The sequence below is a fragment of the Rhipicephalus microplus genome, chromosome X (assembly GCF_043290135.1).
Source record: "Rhipicephalus microplus isolate Deutch F79 chromosome X, USDA_Rmic, whole genome shotgun sequence".
Classification (NCBI taxonomy): Eukaryota; Metazoa; Arthropoda; class Arachnida; order Ixodida; family Ixodidae; genus Rhipicephalus; species Rhipicephalus microplus.
Genome location: NC_134710.1, coordinates 307,559,515 through 307,579,259, shown reverse-complemented (window position 1 = coordinate 307,579,259; position 19,745 = coordinate 307,559,515). Strand labels below are relative to the sequence as shown.

The 19,745-nt window shown below is 45.2% G+C and overlaps 1 protein-coding gene across 2 annotated transcripts in view; it reads right to left on the bottom strand.

Annotated features, from left to right (window-relative positions):
* Positions 1-18,828, bottom strand: part of LOC119161360 (nose resistant to fluoxetine protein 6) — an 89,344-nt gene extending 70,516 nt beyond the window's left edge. Inside the window, exons 1-2 of one of the 2 annotated variants that reach the window (XM_075879481.1) lie at positions 18,704-18,828; positions 18,210-18,646 (exon numbers count right to left, since the gene is read on the bottom strand). In XM_075879481.1, the coding sequence (XP_075735596.1) occupies positions 18,210-18,621 (412 nt within the window). In that variant the 5' untranslated portion in view covers positions 18,622-18,646; positions 18,704-18,828. Of the gene's footprint in view, positions 1-18,209 lie in introns of both variants that reach the window. The other variant, XM_037413797.2, reaches the window with a different exon arrangement.
* Between the last annotated feature and the right edge of the window lie 917 nt (positions 18,829-19,745).

The window sequence follows — 19,745 nt, the reverse complement described above, 5'->3', positions numbered from 1 at the left end:
TTCTCTGAGGAGATCGACCGTGAGATATTATTGACCGACTGACTAAAGAATACTCACACGTCACGACTCCTTTTCTTCCTCTTCAATGGTTTCTTTTTAGGTCTTTTTTGCTCTTTTTTTTTTCAAAGTTCTGCGCATGCTCCTACACCAAAGAAAGATATTTGCTCTGAAAGGCACCGTGTCAAGTGTTCCAAAATAATTTTCGTCACATACGGTTCTTGCAGGTACGCATCCTTATACAGGGTGTCCCAGGTAATCTAGCCAGAGTTTAAAAATATGCCGGCACACGCGATTACGACGCGACCAAATGCATGTTGCTCACCGTTTCCTGGAGTTCGACTATTTTTTGTGTTCTCAAATATTCTTTAATTAGATCTGTTAAAATGACTAACTTTTGAAAAAACGAAGATCGATAAAAATTTCATCGAGAAAGTTGCAGATTGGTTTTCAAAACGTCCGATTACACAGTTTTGAAGTTTATATATGTTAGGTATTACTGTTTTTCTGCAAATTACTAATGCCCACGAAATACAAAAAAAAACACGTGACAAACCCGCTCGTGCACCAGTGCGCACAATGATTTCAGTGCTCCCTAACGTTCCACGTACAACCGACCATAGCATTTTCCCCATTCTGCTGTCTCGGCAGGGTCGCAACGATGGGGGTGGCTTTACGATGAACACGTTTTGCTATCAGCCACAAAAATGATAGCGCTGTCATGAACCGGTGCGAGGGAAGCGTGTCGTTCGTACGTGAAATGTTAGGGAGTACTAGAATCATCGTGCGCACTGACGCGCGAGTGGGTTTGTCAAGTGGAACTCTTTTTTATTTCGCGGGAATTTGTAATTAGCAGAAAAACATTGATACTTAACAAATATTAAGTTCAAAAATATCTTTTGGGCATTTTGCAAACCGATATACAACTTTCTCATTGAAATTTTTAATCCATCCTAGTTCCTTCAAAAGTTAGTGAATTAAACTGATCTAATTAAACAATATTTGAGAACACAAGAAATTGTCTGACTAACTCCAGGCAACGGTGAGCAACATGCATTTGGTCGCGTCGTAACTAAGTGTTCTGGCAAATTTTTTATCTCTGGCTAAAGATAGCTGGGGCACCCTGTATATACAGCCCACTTCTATCGGGCAGCACGGAATTCAAAGCGTGAAGCAAAAATCATTGCAGTTAATACCCTCGAAAATATTATATTTTTGTTCTTGGGCGTAAACGAGCCGCAACGGCAACACTTTGCTATACGAGAGGTGAAAACCCGTGCGTGCGCATTGCCGCCAACGCATAATTCGTGAGAATGGAACAGGCGTATACAACATTATTTTGTATGTGTACATTGACTTAAAATGATTACGACTATAATAGCGCACGATGCAACGTTGTTGCGATGACAGTCAATGTATGTGGAAGACCAATTGCTCCGACGAAGCGAGTTTCGCTCACGGGATGGTGTGTATCATATTGAATTTTAAATGTATTTTATACTACTGACCTATCGTATACTTGTTTACTTATAGTGCAACTTGTTAGTGCGATACTCATCTTCTTCTCGCCTCTTAAATAGCTCAATGGTACCACTAGTTAAGCTTAATTACTCGCAATGACCACACATCTACGCAGAATTAGTGGGGCTGGTAAAAAATGGAAGTATTTCCACGGGGTGAATGATCGAGAGTGGGGCGAAGCATTCGTCCGTCCATTCGTTCTTGCTTCCGTCCGTCCATGCGTCCGTCTGTGTGACCGTCCGTGCGTCCATCCGCCCATCCGTGCGTGCGTCTGTTCGTGCAGCCTTCCATGCGTCCGTCCATGCATCTGTCTGTGTGTGCGTTCGTCCATCTAGTCAACACTCCCAAGTACCACCATCTCGCATCTTTTCATTATATATTCCGCATATAGAAGCACCGCCATCCAGCGGACATTCCAAGGACTAAACGAGAGGTGGCAAACGCACACTTTCTCACGGCTTGCGCTTCTTGTCTACTTCCCACCTTTAACCGCCTCAAGTTTATGGTATATACAAGTTCACTGTATTCATGGCACTGCGGCCAAACGCCCACTAAACCTTTCTAAAACAAAGGAGGTTACGCCCAGCAGGTATAACCTAGCAACCCTTTCTTGTCAGATAGTGCTCAATGTACATGCCAATGGCTGCTAATTGGGAATGAGAGACAGAGAATTCGGCTTTTATATAACGCACACGCTGCGAATTTTTTATTGTTCAACAACGCACAGGAGAAATCTCCCACCGGCACCACCTTGCAGGTCAAAGCGTAAGACTGGTTACGCACTACGACTACGACGAGGGACGAACGAGTGCCGCTTAAGGAGCTTCGCCCCTAACATGAAAGTCTGGTGGCTGGTGGGTATATTTACGTTCGCGATTGCTTTGGGAATTTGCGATTGCACTTATTCGAACAACGTGAACGCCTTAGCACTGTTTCTTTGTTTTGGCGTCGCGTTGTTGCACAATGACACAAAGACTGGATAAGGTCCACCTATCGCTGTCAGTTGTAGCATACTGCGTGATTGCGTCTTGACTACAAATCAGGCTTGGCAAAAGAGGGTGGGGGTGGGGGGGGGGGGGGGGGGGTTGCCCGTATGTACATGCACATACATGTAGACACTCGGCCCAAGTAAAATGCTGTCTACATTCCTGCAAAAAAATACTTACAAAGTTTCTATATTTTCTCTTTCTTCGAGTCTAAACGAGCTACAAGTACAAACACACACAAAAAAAACGCCAGGCTTTCACCGAAAGCGCAGCAAAGCCTCAGCAAAAGATGGAAAGGCGGCATCTCGAATCTTTGTGCACTCTCTTGACGCCATTATTACAACTACGCTGGCAAGGCACCCACTAAGTGTCATAAATCATAATTTTTGTCAAGTTAGGAAGCAACCACAACGCCATTATTCATTGTTCTGCGGAAGATCGAGGTACCCGCTACGCATTTGCAAGGCGATTTGTGCACTTCGTTGATGCGCTGGCTGATGATGATGACGAATTAGGCTCAGCCCTTTGTTATAAATCGGAAACTTTCAATGACCTACTCATTACGCAATTCGTATTGTCCGACGCCTGGTTACACAATTCGCATCGTTTGGCGCCTGGTTCTTACTTTACTGCTCTATCCCGCTATATTATAAATATGTTGAAATCGTCATTCCTTGCCTGAAATGACGCCTGCATATGGGTCTTTTTTGCAAAAGAGTTTCGAGCACCAGCATGCCTCTGGAGTAGAATATCGATTAGGCTGCCACGGAGAGGGTCCAGGTTAGAACCCCGTTCCATCCTGGACATTTTTTTCTCTTTTTTGTTTCTTTTTTTTTCGTGTGATAGCGGTTACAGACACCGGCAGTGGCACACAAATTCGGCGACAAAAATGGTCCTCTCATAAATGCTCGCGTTGTAAAACAGCGACTTTGCACGGCGTCGGGATCTGTATCATTGAGTGTCAATTGAGTGGTGTCGACCACTCGTCCTAAATTTGCATGGCAGTGTAGCTGTAAGTTGTCTGCCTTGCTGACGACGAGGACGATGATCGGCTCATCTTCCATAACGGCAAAAACGAGCGGTAACGCATGAACTGCGAGGAGAAAAAAACTGACACATTTACGGATATCTGGTTGTGTCAGAAGTCGTTCTATGGCGACTGATGTGGTCCGTGCGAATAGCTCCTCTATGTGTTAGGCTCCATGAAGGGGTAACAAAATATTCCGGTTATATTCGGTGCGTTATGTTGCTGAACTTTCATTTGAGAAGAATTAATCGCCAAAGAATTACCAATCACAAATCACAATCATTCTCTTTTTTTCACCACTTGGGAGCTCTCCCACTTTAAATCAGCACAAAAACGAATGTTCCGAGTCCTGACGAAAAAGAGCGTACACCATGAGTGTGCCCGCCATGTGTAACGCGAGAACTGGGATTCAACGCATCTCGCGTGCAAGCGGTTCACTCGTAGATGTATGTCTATAGTATATATACATAGTACACAAAGCCACGTTACTGTCTTCGAGCCTGCTGCGTTCTGAACCGACGTGGCTGCAGCCCTCATTGGAAGGTCTGTCGAAGCTCTTAATGCCCACACGACGGGTATCATAGCGTACACATTGTCGCACGAGGGCCAACAATATAGCTGGGCCACGCGTGCACACACATGACGTATTTATACACGAGCCAATAGAAGAACTAAAACGGCAGTTATCCGTCACAATGAAAACAACAAAAAACCTAGAGACAGCACGTGCGCGCCTCGCTGCCTCGTCACCGGTATACGCCCCGCGCTCGCGTTACACGAGCGTGATGACCGCTAAAGGCTTGCTCATATGCAATGTTGACGGATCGGGGATACCAAGTCTTCTCCTCCGAAGCAGTTGGAGCGCCTCCTCACGAGTTGAGGGCGGCAGCTTTCCTTGAGCGCCTGCACTCCCCTTCTTCGAGCTCCCCCGGCGTTGAGGATCGTATCAGGCAAAAAAAAGCACACAGCACTGCGGCTCTTCTGTACTGAAGCGAAGGGTATCAGGGTTGCCTGCAGTTCCCGCCGTGCCCATGGACAGCTTCTTGCGGTGTTTCGTTCTCTGCTTCCTCTTGCTGCCGGCAGTATCCAAGCGCGGCTATTTTAAGGAGCCACTTTTCTTGCGATTCCGCAGTTTGTTTCGCACTACCTCTGACCTTTTGACAAAGCTGCCAACGCTGCTGCTGCGATGGCAAGCCGAGTAACCGTGAAAGCTGGCAATTCCTCGCGAAGCGTTCGGTTTCTCGGTAAAATTTTGGGCGCGAAGTGTTGTTGTTTTTTTCTTTGAACTGGAACGCGGAATGCAGCTTTCAGCACCAAACCAAATAGTGTGACAAATGGTAAAAGATGTTTACGTTGTAATGTAGATATCATTAAAACAAATTTTGGTGACCAAAGACGAAAATGCGTGCACATAAAAATCAGCATGGTTCGCGGCTTTCATGACATAGTGACTTTGACAGAAAGCTTCTACTGTGAGCTGTACAGCTTGCAGATAAGTCATAGATCCTTCCCTAGTGACATAAAAATCTAAGAGGACACTGAAGTTTCGTATACAGAACTATTGATGAGGTTAGAAAGGCCATACTACAGATATGTCCCATGGTAAAGCGGCCGGAGGAAACGGCAAAACCGTTCGTCTGATAAAAAAAAAAGGATGGTTACACTATACTTAGAAACTTGTGACACTCAACACTCAACGCCTTCAAACATCAAATAGGCCAGTAAACAGTAACCATGTCAACGGCTGTTTTTTATATCTGTCAACACATTAGAATACGAGGAGATGCGAATCATCAAAGTTCACTGAATGCTTAGAAGTAGTAAAAAGACTAGATTTGGAGAAAAATATGAATAAATGTTGACAGAGAATATGACGGAAACCTACGGTTTTCAGTGCTCTTGAGCAACGATGGCGATGAATTGCAAAAAATCATTAAAGACTTCATCCACAATAAATAAGTACCGCTAACTATAAAAATGCTAAAAGACAAAAGGTAACGTTTAATAGCCTGGTGAAAGAGTTCACCGTTGGCAACCGACACTCGAAGTATGCACAAGAGTATGTATACCTAATTGGGGACACCTACTTATGAAAGGGAAATTCACCGAATGATAAGGATGGGCTGGAGGGCATACGGTCGACATTACCAAATCGGAACAGAAAATCTGCCGCTGTCTCAAGAGTGAAAAAGCCAACAAGTTATTGCATGTTGTCTTTTCTGATATATGGAGCTAAAACTTTATTGCATAACAAGAAAGCTATAGACTGACATCTATACTACATGCAGCTTGCAATAGAACACAAACTGTTAGGCGTCACGAAAGAAAACAGAATGGTTCAGAGAAATAGGAGGGCTATCCAAGATTCTATAGTTGACATTATGCAATGAAATTACCTCATGTTGGCCCCGTCATGTGAACAACAGACAACCAATGTCTAGTTAGAGCAACAGAATGGAAAAGATAGGCAACACAGCGAAGGACGAAATCAAGAAAGTAACGAAATCAAGAAATTCAAAGGTATAAAAAGGAATCAGTGTGCACACGCAAATTGAAGATCATTGGTAGGGTACCTTCGCACTACAGTGTAAATAAAATAGGCTGGTAATCATCGGCATGATGGCGTTGTAATTTCTTCCTCCATTCACGCTCGTCTTTCTGCTGGCCAGCTCTGGCAACGAGAAGAAGGTGCAAGAACTGTGCTGTCTGTGCGTTATGCGGGTCGAAACACTGACTGCGCGTGTTGAGCAACATCTACAGCCAAACACTCCCTAAGCGTATATTTCCCTTTTGTACTCTCGAGGTATAGAGACTCTCAGAGGTTTCCATCTTTGCAGTGTTCCTTTTTCTGCTATTGTTAGTGTCAACAACTGGCGAGCGCACACCGAAAACGTGTACTTATTTTGCGCCCTGGCGTTTGCTGTATTAAAGGCGCAAGGCGGTTAGCATCACGCCCAGATTCGACGAAATGCCTGCCGCGGTCGGAGTGGCCAGCAGTCACTGTTCCCGCCGCTCTTCAAACGCCACGCGTTCTTTTTCCTGTCCCAGTGCAGCTATTCTGTAGCCCCCCCCCCCCCCCCTTACACTTAAAGCGTGTGGGTTATACTCTACCCAAGTTGGTCCTACGTCAAAAGCCAGAATTCAGTTCACACCTTTTTTTTTTCCTCGAATGCCCCCGCCACTCACATGCCAAAAGGCTCTCCGCGCATGTCTTTGCTTGCCAGGAGACAAGACACCGTTGTGCTGGCATTAATTTTTTTTCGGGTGCCGGTTTGCCTTCACAGAAGCGCACGCAACGCCACTTGTCAAAACGCGTGCCAAACGCTTGGATAATACACTAGATAATAGAAGGGAAAAATTTTTCAAAGTCATGGGGAAAAGTGGGCACTGATTGTCGTTTTGGTAGCCTGGCGCCACTAGTATTTCCCTTCCCTCTATCACTTTCCCCAACACAAGGTAGGATGCTTTGCTCATTCACATGACTTCACTCTTCACTTTCACGCTTTCTCTCTCACGTGTGCTTACACTTAGGTGCACGCTAAAGGACACATGGTGGTCGCAACTAATACGGAGATTAACACTGCAACGGGCCTCATAATCACATGTTGGTTGCGGTACGTAAAAGCCCCAGCAGTTAGTATTCCTTTCCCTTCTCCTCCTCTGAATGTAGTAAGTTGAATGATACACAACCAAAACACGAAATGTGCCAAAGTCACCAGTTCGTGTGACGTTCAACAGTGAAAAAAAATATCACAAATATGTTTTTCTGTTCTTTATTTAAAAACTCTTGATACATTATATTCTCTGTACATATAATACACCTGTCAGACAAAAACATTTAAAAATTGTGTTGTTTTGACCAGTCACAAATGTTTCGCCGCGGTGGTCTAATGGCTAAGGTACTCGGCTGCTGACCCGCAGATCGCGGGATCGAATCCCGGCTGCGGCGGCTACATTTTCGATGGAGGAGAAAATGCTGTAGGCTCGCGTGCTCAGGTTCGGGTGCACGTTAAAGAACCTCAGGTGGTCATAAAATTTCCGGAACCCTCCACTACGGCGTCTCTCATAACCATATGGAGGTTTTGGGACGTTACACCGCACACTTCGTAATCAGTCACGACTGGTTTGACCAGTCAAGACGAGGGAAGAAGAGGCAAGAAGAGTGTTTCACACTCGCCGCCATGGCAACAGGTGGCGCTGACTGACACTCCCATGTTTAAGTCACATATATACCAAATAAAGTGGAATGGGGATAGCCGCCGTGTTAGCTCAGTCGGTAGAGCATTGAACGCGTTTTTCAAAGGTCGCAGGTTTGCTCCCGGCCTACGGCAAGTTGTCTTTTCATCCACTTTTCTTAATTCCCATTTACAATACAACTACCTCATATAACATTCCATATACTTTTCTTCGCAAATTGTCTGTTATATCTCATTATATTCATTCATGACTGACTGATATGAAAAGTGGCAAGGCTTTCAGTAAGTCACGAAATACTTGAAACAGCGAAACTTTGTAGTTTTGAAAGCTTTAGCTAGGCTGTATCTAGTTTGATTCTCAGCTCAGCTCAAAGAACCAACTATATGATACAGTTTAGCTAAAGGCTAGAAGCAACCTACAAACAACCTAACATCACCTTGTAAAAGCGTAGCAACAACCTACAGAAGCTACAGAGTGTGCCTCTGGCATAGCGCTTTCTTTAACGGGTGACGTGTTTTGGTGATTTTTTGTGCTCTTCATGTAGCCAAGAGTATTTTTTTTACCGCCGCGATGGAAGTACATTCGTTTGCAAACCCTTCAGCAATGCCGCTGCCGACGATGGCCACCTCGAGGAAGCAGAACAATGAACTGAGCGACGCCGACAGTAAGTCCAACAAACTGTATTCGGTGAGCAGAGACGATTCTAACAATGACTTCACCTTAGTTTATAGTCATAAACCTAAACGAAGATCACTGGGTGCTTCACTACCTTCAACCACATCTACGGTGAAGCAGAAGGCGATTTTTAATAACTATACAGTCCTGTTTTTCCCAGTCTTGTTTTCCCCTGAGGAACCTCAATTACCAAACTATCTCGCGAAAACTCGAGTCTTTGGTGCTAAACGAAATTAAGGGTGTACGAGTCAACCCCCGCAAGAATGTCTTGACCGTCGTCATAGCAAACCAGTCATCTATCATATCTCTGACCTGCATCAATGACATGGATGACATCAAGGTAAAAGCACATATTATATACTGAGCAAGGACATTGTAGTTGGTGTAATGTACGATGTTGACATTACCACTCTTTGTGCCGATCAAGCAATGCTGATCAAGAAAGTGAGCGGTCCCACCAACATTTTCCAAGTATCATGCTTGGATAAGTCTCACTCTGTGAAAATTATCTTCAGAGGCGACATCTGTTACCATGTGAAAGTGGGACTTTCGACACGTGGTTCATCTGTTTACACCGAAACCAATACAATGCCAAAGTTATTAGAAAACGAGTCTTGTGAGTGGAGTTTGCAGGAACGGGATAGTTTGCAGCCAATGTGCAGAGACCTACCATGCAGAATTCGGCCAAGCAACTGCCCTGAAATGCTCTAACTGCCACGGATAGCACGAAGCTTCTTCAAAAGACTGTCCGACGATGAATAGTATAGGGCAATAAAACGAAAACGATGTTCCCGTCACCGATGAAGGTCTAGGGATACTAATGTCGCACCGGGACCATCACCCCGATAGCATGATCCAGCAGACCACCGGACTTCTCTTTTCCGACAGCTGCCACCACAGCCGCCGCCCCCAGCCAACGCCTTACGTTCGGAGAGTCAAAAAGACGCAGGGGGATGAAGGCGGCGGTAGATGTTGCGTGACCATTTTTACCACCATTTCGCGTCAACAGCGAGACGAAACGATATGCTACTAAAAAGATTTCCGCGACAAAGACCTACGTGCCATCGCTGTGATCAGGTCATTATTAACCGCAATACACTCCTCACCAAATCGACAACCCCACCAGCTCAAAGTGCGCTGTGTGTTCTGGACACAGTTCGTCAAAACTCATGGAACTCCCTCAGACTAAATTATGAGATATATTTTGAGCTTTGGACTCACTCGGACTCAGACTCAAGAGAATTTTCCTGAGCTGGACTCACTTAGACTCACACTCACGACAATTCTCTTCAACCGGGCTTACTAAGACTCAAACTCACCAAAATATCACTGACCCGGACTCACCCAGACTCAAACTCATGACTCAATCTGACTCTGAGTGAGCCCGGGTAAGTAGACTCATGAGTCCGGTATCCTTCTTTGACTTCTTCGAATTAGCTTCTTCGACTATGGTGTCAGTGCTTTTTAACACCAATATCTCATGTAATCGGTGCTATTCTTTGTGCCGTTTGACATAGTATTTTCGAAAACAAGTTTTCAGGGCTTACAAACTAGTAAGGCCATTTTGTTTTTGGAATAGCTGACAGCATCAGATATATTTATCAAGAACTTCATTTTGCGTTAGCCGGCGAAAGGTCAAAGCACCGCCCTTCGTAATTTGCGCCTCTGATAAAAACTATTTAATTGGTGTAATACCTGTGAGTAGGCGTGAGTATAAACTGGAATCCAGCTAAGGCTGATAGTAATGCTGAATATGACTAGATAAGATTCTTTTGCACACCTTCGAGCCAGCCCTTACAAGCCATGGTTTGCAGTGCATTTCATCTAAGACAGTCAATGGCGATCCATACTCTCTGACTGTTCGCAGTTTTTTTTTTTTTTTACCTTCTGGGCATAAGTGGTACGCGCTGCTCTGTGTGCTATCGTATTACTTTGCCTAACTTTTCTTTTTTTTCCTTCTGTATCTTTTTGCTTCCATTTCCCACTTCCCCCATCTAGATTAGCAAATTGGGCGCAATCTCGCTGCCTTTCCTTTTTTCTCTCTCTTTCAGCGTGGAGAGGGTCGGGTTAAACCACAGCCAGTCGCGCACACGACACGGATGCCCTAACTCCAGGCAGTGCTGCGGAATGGGCGCCTTCATTCCATTCCGATTCTATTTCTGGGAACTAGGATTTGCCACATTGATATTCCTTTTAATTTCTCGAAATAAAAAAATGGTTCATTTCAACTCCAGGAATGGCGGGACCATTCAATTCCATTCCTTCAATTCCTTAATGTAGGAAATTTATCTTGATAGTTTTATGGAGTTAAGAATGAACGACACCATAGATAAAGTGTCACGAGATGTATTAGGAACTGAAAAAGCACATAAAACACGTTACCAAGGTTCAGGGTTAGTAGCTTGGTGGCATATCTCGTGCAGTAAAACCATCTTACTAATTCCCATAGGAGCAGTTCTCCCGCTACAACAAGTATTCACATGGTTAGCATGTGTGAAGGAATGGTGATATTTGAATATTTCAAGCTTAAATCGGTTAAGGCTAAACTGATGACATAGTATATTTTCATTGATTGATATGTGGGCTTTAACGTCCCAAAATCACTATATGGTTACGAAAGACGCCGTAGTGGGGGGCTCCCGAAATTTAGACCACCTGGGGTTCTTTAGCGTGCACCCAAATCTGAGCATAGAAGCCTACAACATTTCCGCCTCCGTCAGAAATGCAGCCGCAGCAGCCGGGATTTGATCCCGCGACCTTCAAGTAGCCGAGTACCTTAGCCACTAGACCACCGCGGCGGGGCAGGATATTTTCATGTTGAACAAAGTAGTGTGACTAAGGAGTTTTGCCCCACGTTTCGAGCGGTCGTGAATATGACGAAAACTATATTTGGTTAATGAGAACAATAAACACTCTACATCTGCTAGTATTAGATGAAACAGGGCACCATCGTCAGCACTCACGCTTGTCAAGCGGGCTTCGTAAGGTTGGGGTGAGGAGAACTTTGTGTTCACCTATGTGCAGGTATGCAATGCCTTTCTTGTCGCAAAGGTTATTTGTGTGTGTCGGGTACTAAACTGCTCGTGAGATAAAGATTAAACTACCCCTTTAGTGTGGGGTATCTGCCCCCACCAGCATCAGTTCCCCAAACGTAGTATAATACCTAGAAGCACGTGCGAGCTGAACATGTCGCGGGGACTAATCATTGTGTGCGAGAGTGGGTGCCAAGAGTCGTCGTAGTCGAGCGATTCAAGCTAACGCTTTGTGGTCAGTGATGCGAACACGACATTTCTTTTTGCGAATGATTTTTTTTCTTTTTTTCCTTTTGCCGCTTTCTAGAACTAGACATAATTCGATCTTTACCTTCCCTCTTTTATTTTACGTTATTAGGCTAACCGTTGATGCAATTACTAATACGTATAGCTGAATCCAGTCTGAGGGTCACTGTCTCCTTCTATGTATATTTACCAGAGTGTTTTTTTTTCATTTACTACCCAAAACGTCACCAAAACAGGATGCAGCCTTAAAGGCTGCGCCTGTTCATTAGTTAGCAGCTAGAAACTTTTTGAGTTTAATTTTTCATGCATTCCAGCCACCCGCGACGTATACGCTCAACGTAAGAATCACATGAAAGAAGTCAATCAGTCGCAGAAAAAGTGCGCGCAACTAGTCAGTTTACAGGAAACATCAAAGTAGGAGGGCGTCCAAGCAAAACTCGGGCATTGCGGACACTTTGAAACCAACAATGTCAATATCGAGCGTGACAGGAAGAAGTTAGGAGAGAAAAAATGCGTGAGGAGGAGGGTCATTCAAGGCACTAATCCGGAACAAGCTCGCAGGGTCAGAAGTTCAAAACCACACATAGTGCTTTCTTTTTAATAGGAAAATTGAATTTTCAGACAATTATGAAAAGAAAGTGAAGCGAGCTACGAGCCAGCTGAAGTTGGGAACCTATAGGTAGTCAGGTGTTTTTCCACATTGCTAAAAAAAGTGCAACAGACCATCTACTTACAGATAGCGCAGAAGCCAAGCACGCCATGACAAAATTCGGCTCCAACAAAGATGTCAAACCATTCTCAATTGTATATCGACTTGAAATGCGTGAAGAAGGAATCGTTAAAAAAAAGGGAGGTCTGGGGTGCGGCCTCACTGGCGACCACCTGCCGGTAATGCAATCCCTCACCAGAGCAAGATTGGCCACCTTGGTGCAGTACGTGGCCACAACCTCCCATGAACACAGCAATTAACCCTTGGCCCTTCATCGCGAGCAGCTTCGAAGCAACTGTCCAAAATGACGGTCGGACCTGTGACGCATCATAGGGTGCTAAGAATCCCTTGGTGCTTACAGGCTGCCATTAGAATCTTAACTTGCCTACCCTCAACACTAGGAATGAGAGGCTTTTAAATGGGATGTAATAGGGTTCAGCGAAGTTAGGAGGACACACGAGGCTTATACAGTGCTGAAGAATGAACACGTTCTATAATACCGTGGATTAGTTGACAGTAAAGAAGTTGGGGGGGAGGGGGGGGTTCTCATACAGAAGAATATTGCTGGCAACATAGAGCAATACTATAGCATCAGTGAGAGGGTGGCAAGTATCACAATTAACTTTAACAAAAGGTACATGATGAAGGTGCTACGGACCTACACACCAACATCGAGCCATGATGATCAGTAAGTTGAACACTTTTATGAAGACGTGGAGTCAGCCATTATTAAAGCAAAGACACAGTATACTATTCTTATGGGCGACTTTAATGTCAAAGTAGACAGAAAACAGGCCGGATAAAATGCAGTGGGGAAATATGGCATCGGCTGTAGAAATACCAGAGGGGAGTTATGAGTAGAGTTCGCAGAACGTAATAATTTACGGATTAAGAATACCTTCCTCAGAAAACAGGCTAACTGTACATGGACGTGGCGAAGCCCCAATGGCGAGACAAAAAGTGAAATTTACTTCATTCTGTGTGCACACCTAAGCATTGTACGGGGTGTAGAAGTAGTTGGCAAGATTAGATGCAGTGACCATAGAATGGTAAGAGCTCATAATCACCAAGATTTAAAAAAAATAAAAACAAAAACTAGTACGCAAGAAGCCAATAATGAACAGGCGGTGAGAGGAAAAATACAGGAATTACAAGTTTCGCTTCAGAATCGATTCGAAGCACTAAATGAGATAACCGATGTTAGCGTTGACGCAACGAATGATAATCTTACTAGTACAATCAAAGAGTGTGCAATTGAAGTTGAAAGTTCAGTCACTAGACGAGAAACTGGCAAACTGTCTCAGGATACGAAAAATTTTATTAAAAGACGACAAACGATGAAAGCTTCAAATGCAACTTACCATAGAGTTAGCGGAGCTTTCGAAGTTAATCAATAGGCGTAAATTAGCCGACAACAGGAGGTATAACATAGAAATAATTGAGCAGGCTGTAAAAAGCGGCAGATGTCTAGAAGCTGTGAAGGCAGACTTGTGCATAGGCAAAAATGGAATGTACGCCTTGAGAAACACAAGGAAGACAATGACATAATCAATATGGATAGAATAGTCGAGATGACAGAGGAGTTCTACAGAGAGCTGTACAGAAGTCAAAAGAACCAGGATTATATTGTGAGAAACTATAATTGTCCGAAAGAATTCAACATCCTACCAGTAATGACAGGGGAAGTAAGGAAAGCCCTAGAAGGAATGCAAAGAGGCAAAACCGCTGGTGAGGAAAAAGTAACAGCGGACATCCTGAAAGATGTCGGAAAAATTGTGCTAGAAAAATTAGCCACGCTATATACAAAAAGACTCGTGACGGGAAGGGTACCAGAATCTTGGAAGAACACCAACATCATCTTAATCTATAAGAAAGGAGACGTGAAGGACTTGAAAAATTACAGGCCGGTCAGCTTACTCTTCATTCTCTACAAACTATTCATAACAATATTAGCTAATAGAATTAATACAATATTAGAGTTCAATCAACCAAAGGACGGAACAGGATTTCGTACCGGCTACTCCACAATAGACCATATTCATACTATCAATCAGGTAATAGAGAAATGCGCTGAATACAACCAACCCCTACATATACGAGGGGAGATTGCAGTTAACAAAAGCATCGCGCCAGCGTTAATACAGATCACAACTTGGAGAAGCGTTTTTTCTTACATCATCCGAGTCACATCAAGGGTGTGAAGACCGCAGATGGCTGGGGACTGTATCTGGGGTGCCACCGATGGCAAAAAAAAATCACAAGGCGTCAAGGGTGGGCATGCGGCCGCCATAGTTCCGCTCAACCATTGTTACACGAAAAATAGCGACAAACTTCACAGGAGTACAGTTGATATAAGTACAAACTTGTAGTATGCGCGTGGCTTATAAATGCGTTGTGCTTCTAATCAGCCAAGCCATTTCAAATATGCTGCTTTATCTTTAAATTCGAGGCTCTCGTTTACTATTCGTTGAGGTTTGAAAAATAGCGCTAGCAGAAAACGTGCTCTATTTTCTGTAAAAGACGTAATTACATTCTCAGTCTATTTGGGGCAAAAGGTGCCCAATTCCATTAGCATTCTATTACTCCCAGCATTGTGCCCGTTCCATTCAGGGGCTGCAAAAATGTGGAATGATTCCCATTCTGATTCCCCAGTGGCAACTCCGCAACACTGACTCCAGGAACTCGCGCTGAAACTGAACGTTCGCAACACTGACAGATCTACGGGCCCGTCGCTATTGCGGAGAGCAACACCGTTTCGGGAAGCGTCGGCGATTTCAAAACCCTTGAGATGCCATAAAACACGAGCTATGGTGTCTGTAAATACCAATAAGAGGTAAAAAAAATGTTTCAAGCCACGTACTTCTGCTGCGCGTATTCATGCAAACAGAAAAGCCAGTACGCCAAGGTATAGTTCCAAGTAATTGCGCAAAAATGCAGGCCTTTCTTTTTCACTCTGTAGCCGCTCGAGCAAGAAGTGAATACTCAGTTGGTTCAGTCGCGCCACACCATTTATATTGTAGCATAGGCAGAACTCCGAAACTCCGCCCGTAGTTTCATACAGACACAGCAGGAGACACCGCCAGGGTCACCACGGTTTCGGAGATGCTGGCGAGGTGCCCTAGAAATTTGGGAATACTGCACCTAAAGGCACGCAGTTCTTTTGGGCCTGCCGTCGCCAAATGGAAAAGGCTTGGGCGTGTTTGTTATTCATCGTTGTTCATCAAGCAGAGCGCACAAAACACGGGACAGAAAGGGATAAAGACAAGCGTTCACTATCAACTGAAGCGAAATTGGAGAATTGGAGCATATATACACACCCATTGAAGCCACGATAGAGAGAAGAATAGACGAAAAAAATTAGAACGAAAAAGAACATGTTTGTATGCCAAGAATTAGTGTTCTTTTAAAGATAACATGATGGGCTGGATACTGACACACCTGTTACCTGCCGTCGCTATCTACGCCGTCTCTACGATTTCTCTACAGTCGTCTGTATCTAATTGAACAATGGAGCACACTTTCCTTGCGTCACACTTTTTACAATGGTCGACAAGGTGCCCGTCAATCGAAGTGTCCCCAATTTTGTTGTTATGCCCCTGCAGGCGAACGTTGAGGCATCTGCCAGTCTGGCCTAGGTAATGCCTGCCACATTAAAGAATTCCATACACTACACCTCTTGTACTGGAAACGTGGCATGTACAGGAAAGTCGGCTGGAAGTGTGTCCTTATCTCTTTCTATCCCGTGTTTTGTGCGCTCTGTTTTATGAAGAGCCTTCATGCAACCACTCCAAATTTCCGGCTTAGTCGACAACAATGTGGCCCAAAAATAGCCACATAGCCAAAAAGAAAAGTTCGATGCTAACTCAAGCACATAGTAGCATGATTGGGCAATCAATAGCCTAATCTGGTGTGTGTGTGTGTGTGTGTGTGTGTGTGTGTGTGTGTGTGTGTGTGTGTGTGTGTGTGTGTGTGTGTGTGTGTGTGTGTGTGTGTGTGTGTGTGTGTGTGTGTGTGTGTTTAAGCGGGGGAGGAGCCAATTGATCGGAGCCAATTTTGAAATAAATTTGAATAAGTATAGGCAGTGCGCATTCTCAGGCTAACTGTGCGATCTTCTGCACCGAATGTTAGCAGTCCCCAATCGTTGGTTTCCTGAAGTGACGCCACCAACTGCCGATAGTATACTGTCTGCTTTATTCTCATGGCTACCGCGGCCCTCAGTGACTTCCTGTTTCTAGTGCCTTCGGCCAGCATTAAAAATAACTACGTAGTACCGCAGCCTGGTCAATGAGCGTGCAGCGCCTTCGTCCTCATCAATCATCATCACCATTTTTTTTAGTCGCAGCATGGCGCGCCTCAAGCTCCGAGCACGAGCAGCGCGAGAGGCGCAACGCTGCGACTAAGAAATGGTGATGACTGATGAAGATGGAGGCGGTACAAGCGCCTCTTGTTCCTAAGAACTTAAATGCAGAGGCCATGAGACAAAGGCTGCAATAGGGCACCAGTATTGTAAACTTTCTCACGAAAGTTATTTACTGAGGTGTCTATCTCCTATTATCGGCTGTAGATAATCAGCTGCAGGCGTGCGCGACTCCCCCCCCCCCCCCCCGTATTTCCAAATTTTCGTATCCGCGCGATGAAATGGGCAAATTTGCCACGACACTCAATGCGTTGGCTGAAAGTAGGAGAATTTTAACAAAATAACAATGTCCCAATGAAAACGCGAAGTTTACCCTGTACCTGAATGCTCAAAACAAAAACGGAACAGGCCCAAAGTGACCTAGCATGCATGCATACACGGCCCCAGTGCCAGAACGGGCAGATCCACGATCGCGGCTGGAATGATTAATACTATCTGCAGCCAAGATGGCTTGATTGTGTACGTGCCTGAGAGTAGTTTGCCACAGTTACCACTGAGAAACTCTTGAGGGGTCATAGTTTATTCACGTGAACAGCAGAAGCTAATCGCCAAGAAGGGGGGGGGGGGCACTGTCGTGAGAAAATCAACTGAATATGGGTGTCACAGCGGACACATTGCATCATGGGCTGGGCATTGTATTTCTCTGCCACAATCGGCGTTTCTTTTTGCAAGCTGCTGTATCGCGTAGTGAAATTCAGCCCCGATCACGATCAACAACATATATAGGAACGTGAGATCGGTGACCACGGATGCCATAGGAAGAGGAGAAAAAAAAAACCCACTCTAAAAACATTTTGTGACGACACTGTAGGTGATGAATAGTAAGCTGCTGCAATGAAAGAGTCGGCACATAAAATTTCCCGGCTGCCACAAAGACACACTGTGTTGCGAAACTGATGTTACAAGTGAGAACAGAAACATGGTTGCACATTGTGTGAGTCAAACGCGCAACTCCTCAATGTCAAGAGTATTTGCGCATTTCACTCATTGAAAACAGATTTCTTTATCGCTTTTTTTTTAAATCTCAAAACAATGATAAACAGCAGTATCAGTGATGTGAAACGTGAAATAGCACGCTTTCTACGATTCTGTATCTACATCTCTCCATCTATTTGCGTCTTTGTAATCAGCTTTTGTTTGAGTGACTCTCCGAGCCCCGTGTTCCTCCTCAACAAAGAACGCAGCTCGGCGCTATGCCTAACCCATGGAGGTCTCGTATTGTAGTTCACGAGAGGCCAACTACAACTAAAATATTATTCTACTAAAGTTCAGGTGATTGCATTCTCTCTTCTGATCAAATACATCAATGATGACACACTGTCGAGAGCTGGTGCATTGAGAACCAGCTCTCGCGCGGGAAACCACCGGCACATGCAGACAATTACCACAGCCAATTACTCACTCTTTAAAGCCCACGTCTTGAGTTGGCGAATGGCGAGGAACATCTTGAAGTACGCCGCTTGGCATTCCGTTGAGATCTCAGCCTCCGATCCCAGACGCACCAGTCTGGGAAACATTGCCTTGAAAAAAGACTCGATGCCCGCCTTGAGTCGTTCCTCCTGGTCCTTCCATGCACGTCGAGCCAGGTCAATCTCCGTCTCATTGTTCTCGTCGTCCCGACGTGAATTACCTCCAGCGAGCATCGTCTCTTCGCCTTTGATGTCCTCGGTCCGAAGATTTTCGGGCGCCGATGACAGCGACGAGTCGGCTCCACATTTTTGGACCCAGAGCGAGAAACACAATAGAAGCGTCACCCAGACTGCCAGCACAGTGAGGCAGCAGCAGGCTTTCGGGCCCATAATTCTCCACGTCATTGGGAACGGTCGGTCTATCTAGCCCCTGCGAAGGACGCCGAGTTAAGACACTAAAACGTTTGATTGAGCTGTGCTCACGTACCGCGAGGCCCTCTGATACGAGAGCTCTTATTTTCCCGACAGACGTCGTCACTAATTCCGCAAATCGGAGCAAATCTTGAGCCGAACGCGAGAGCAGCCCGACGCTCCAGCTGGTCTCGGCCGGAGTCTCTCGAGGAGTGCGGATCTAGCCGGCGGGTGGGCAGAGCACGGATGAAGGATGTCGGAGAGACTTGTCGGGAGGAGCCGGATCGCTCTTGTGTGGCGCCAAAGGCTTTCTCTCCTTTTTGGACGCGCGCACGACGAGGAGTGGCACACCCTTTCCACAGGCCGACACAGTTTTTCTGGCCGGCGGGGAAGCGAGCCATCAAGCCGACAGCGCGTAGCCGATAGGTTGAGGTGGGGGAGGAGGAGATGACGGTGAACACGTTGCTACCCCGTGGTCCACTAGTGCATGCAAGGGAGAATGTATTAGACAGCGCCGCGTGCGAAATTACTAAACGCCAAGTATGCCACACCGATGAATACAATGCCAGAGTATTGTGTCAAATGAAAACACGTACTTGCTACACGCGGCTCTTGTTTCGCGCGAAATTGCCCCGTAACATCGATGGTGCCAAGGACACAACCGCTGTCTTCGTGACCTAAAGGCCTTTGACACATGAGCGACCGTCCCAAGCGCTAAGAACAAAACGCTTGCTTTACGAGCCGAGAGGGTGTCGCTTCTGCGATCCGATATCGGCCTCCGTCAGCATAAAATTCGTCTCGTGGTTCCCCAGCAATCATGCTGATAAAAGAATCATTAATTCTGCTGTGTACTCCTTCAGCGCCTGTGACCAGTTGTTTTATTTTTGATAAACTATAACCCACGCGTAATGAAAGAACTTCAGGCATACAAACAGCCACAGCAACTATGAAAGCGCTTCTAGGTAACGCTCTTCCTTCAAGCCACCGGCGCGCGGTGATGCGGCACGTATGCATGCTACATATTGGTCAATGTATTGATGAGTGCAAGTTTTCCATCAGTTTTTCGCAGAAGATGAAGCCTTCGTGTGCCTATATGCAAATAAGTTCTGTTGTGCAAT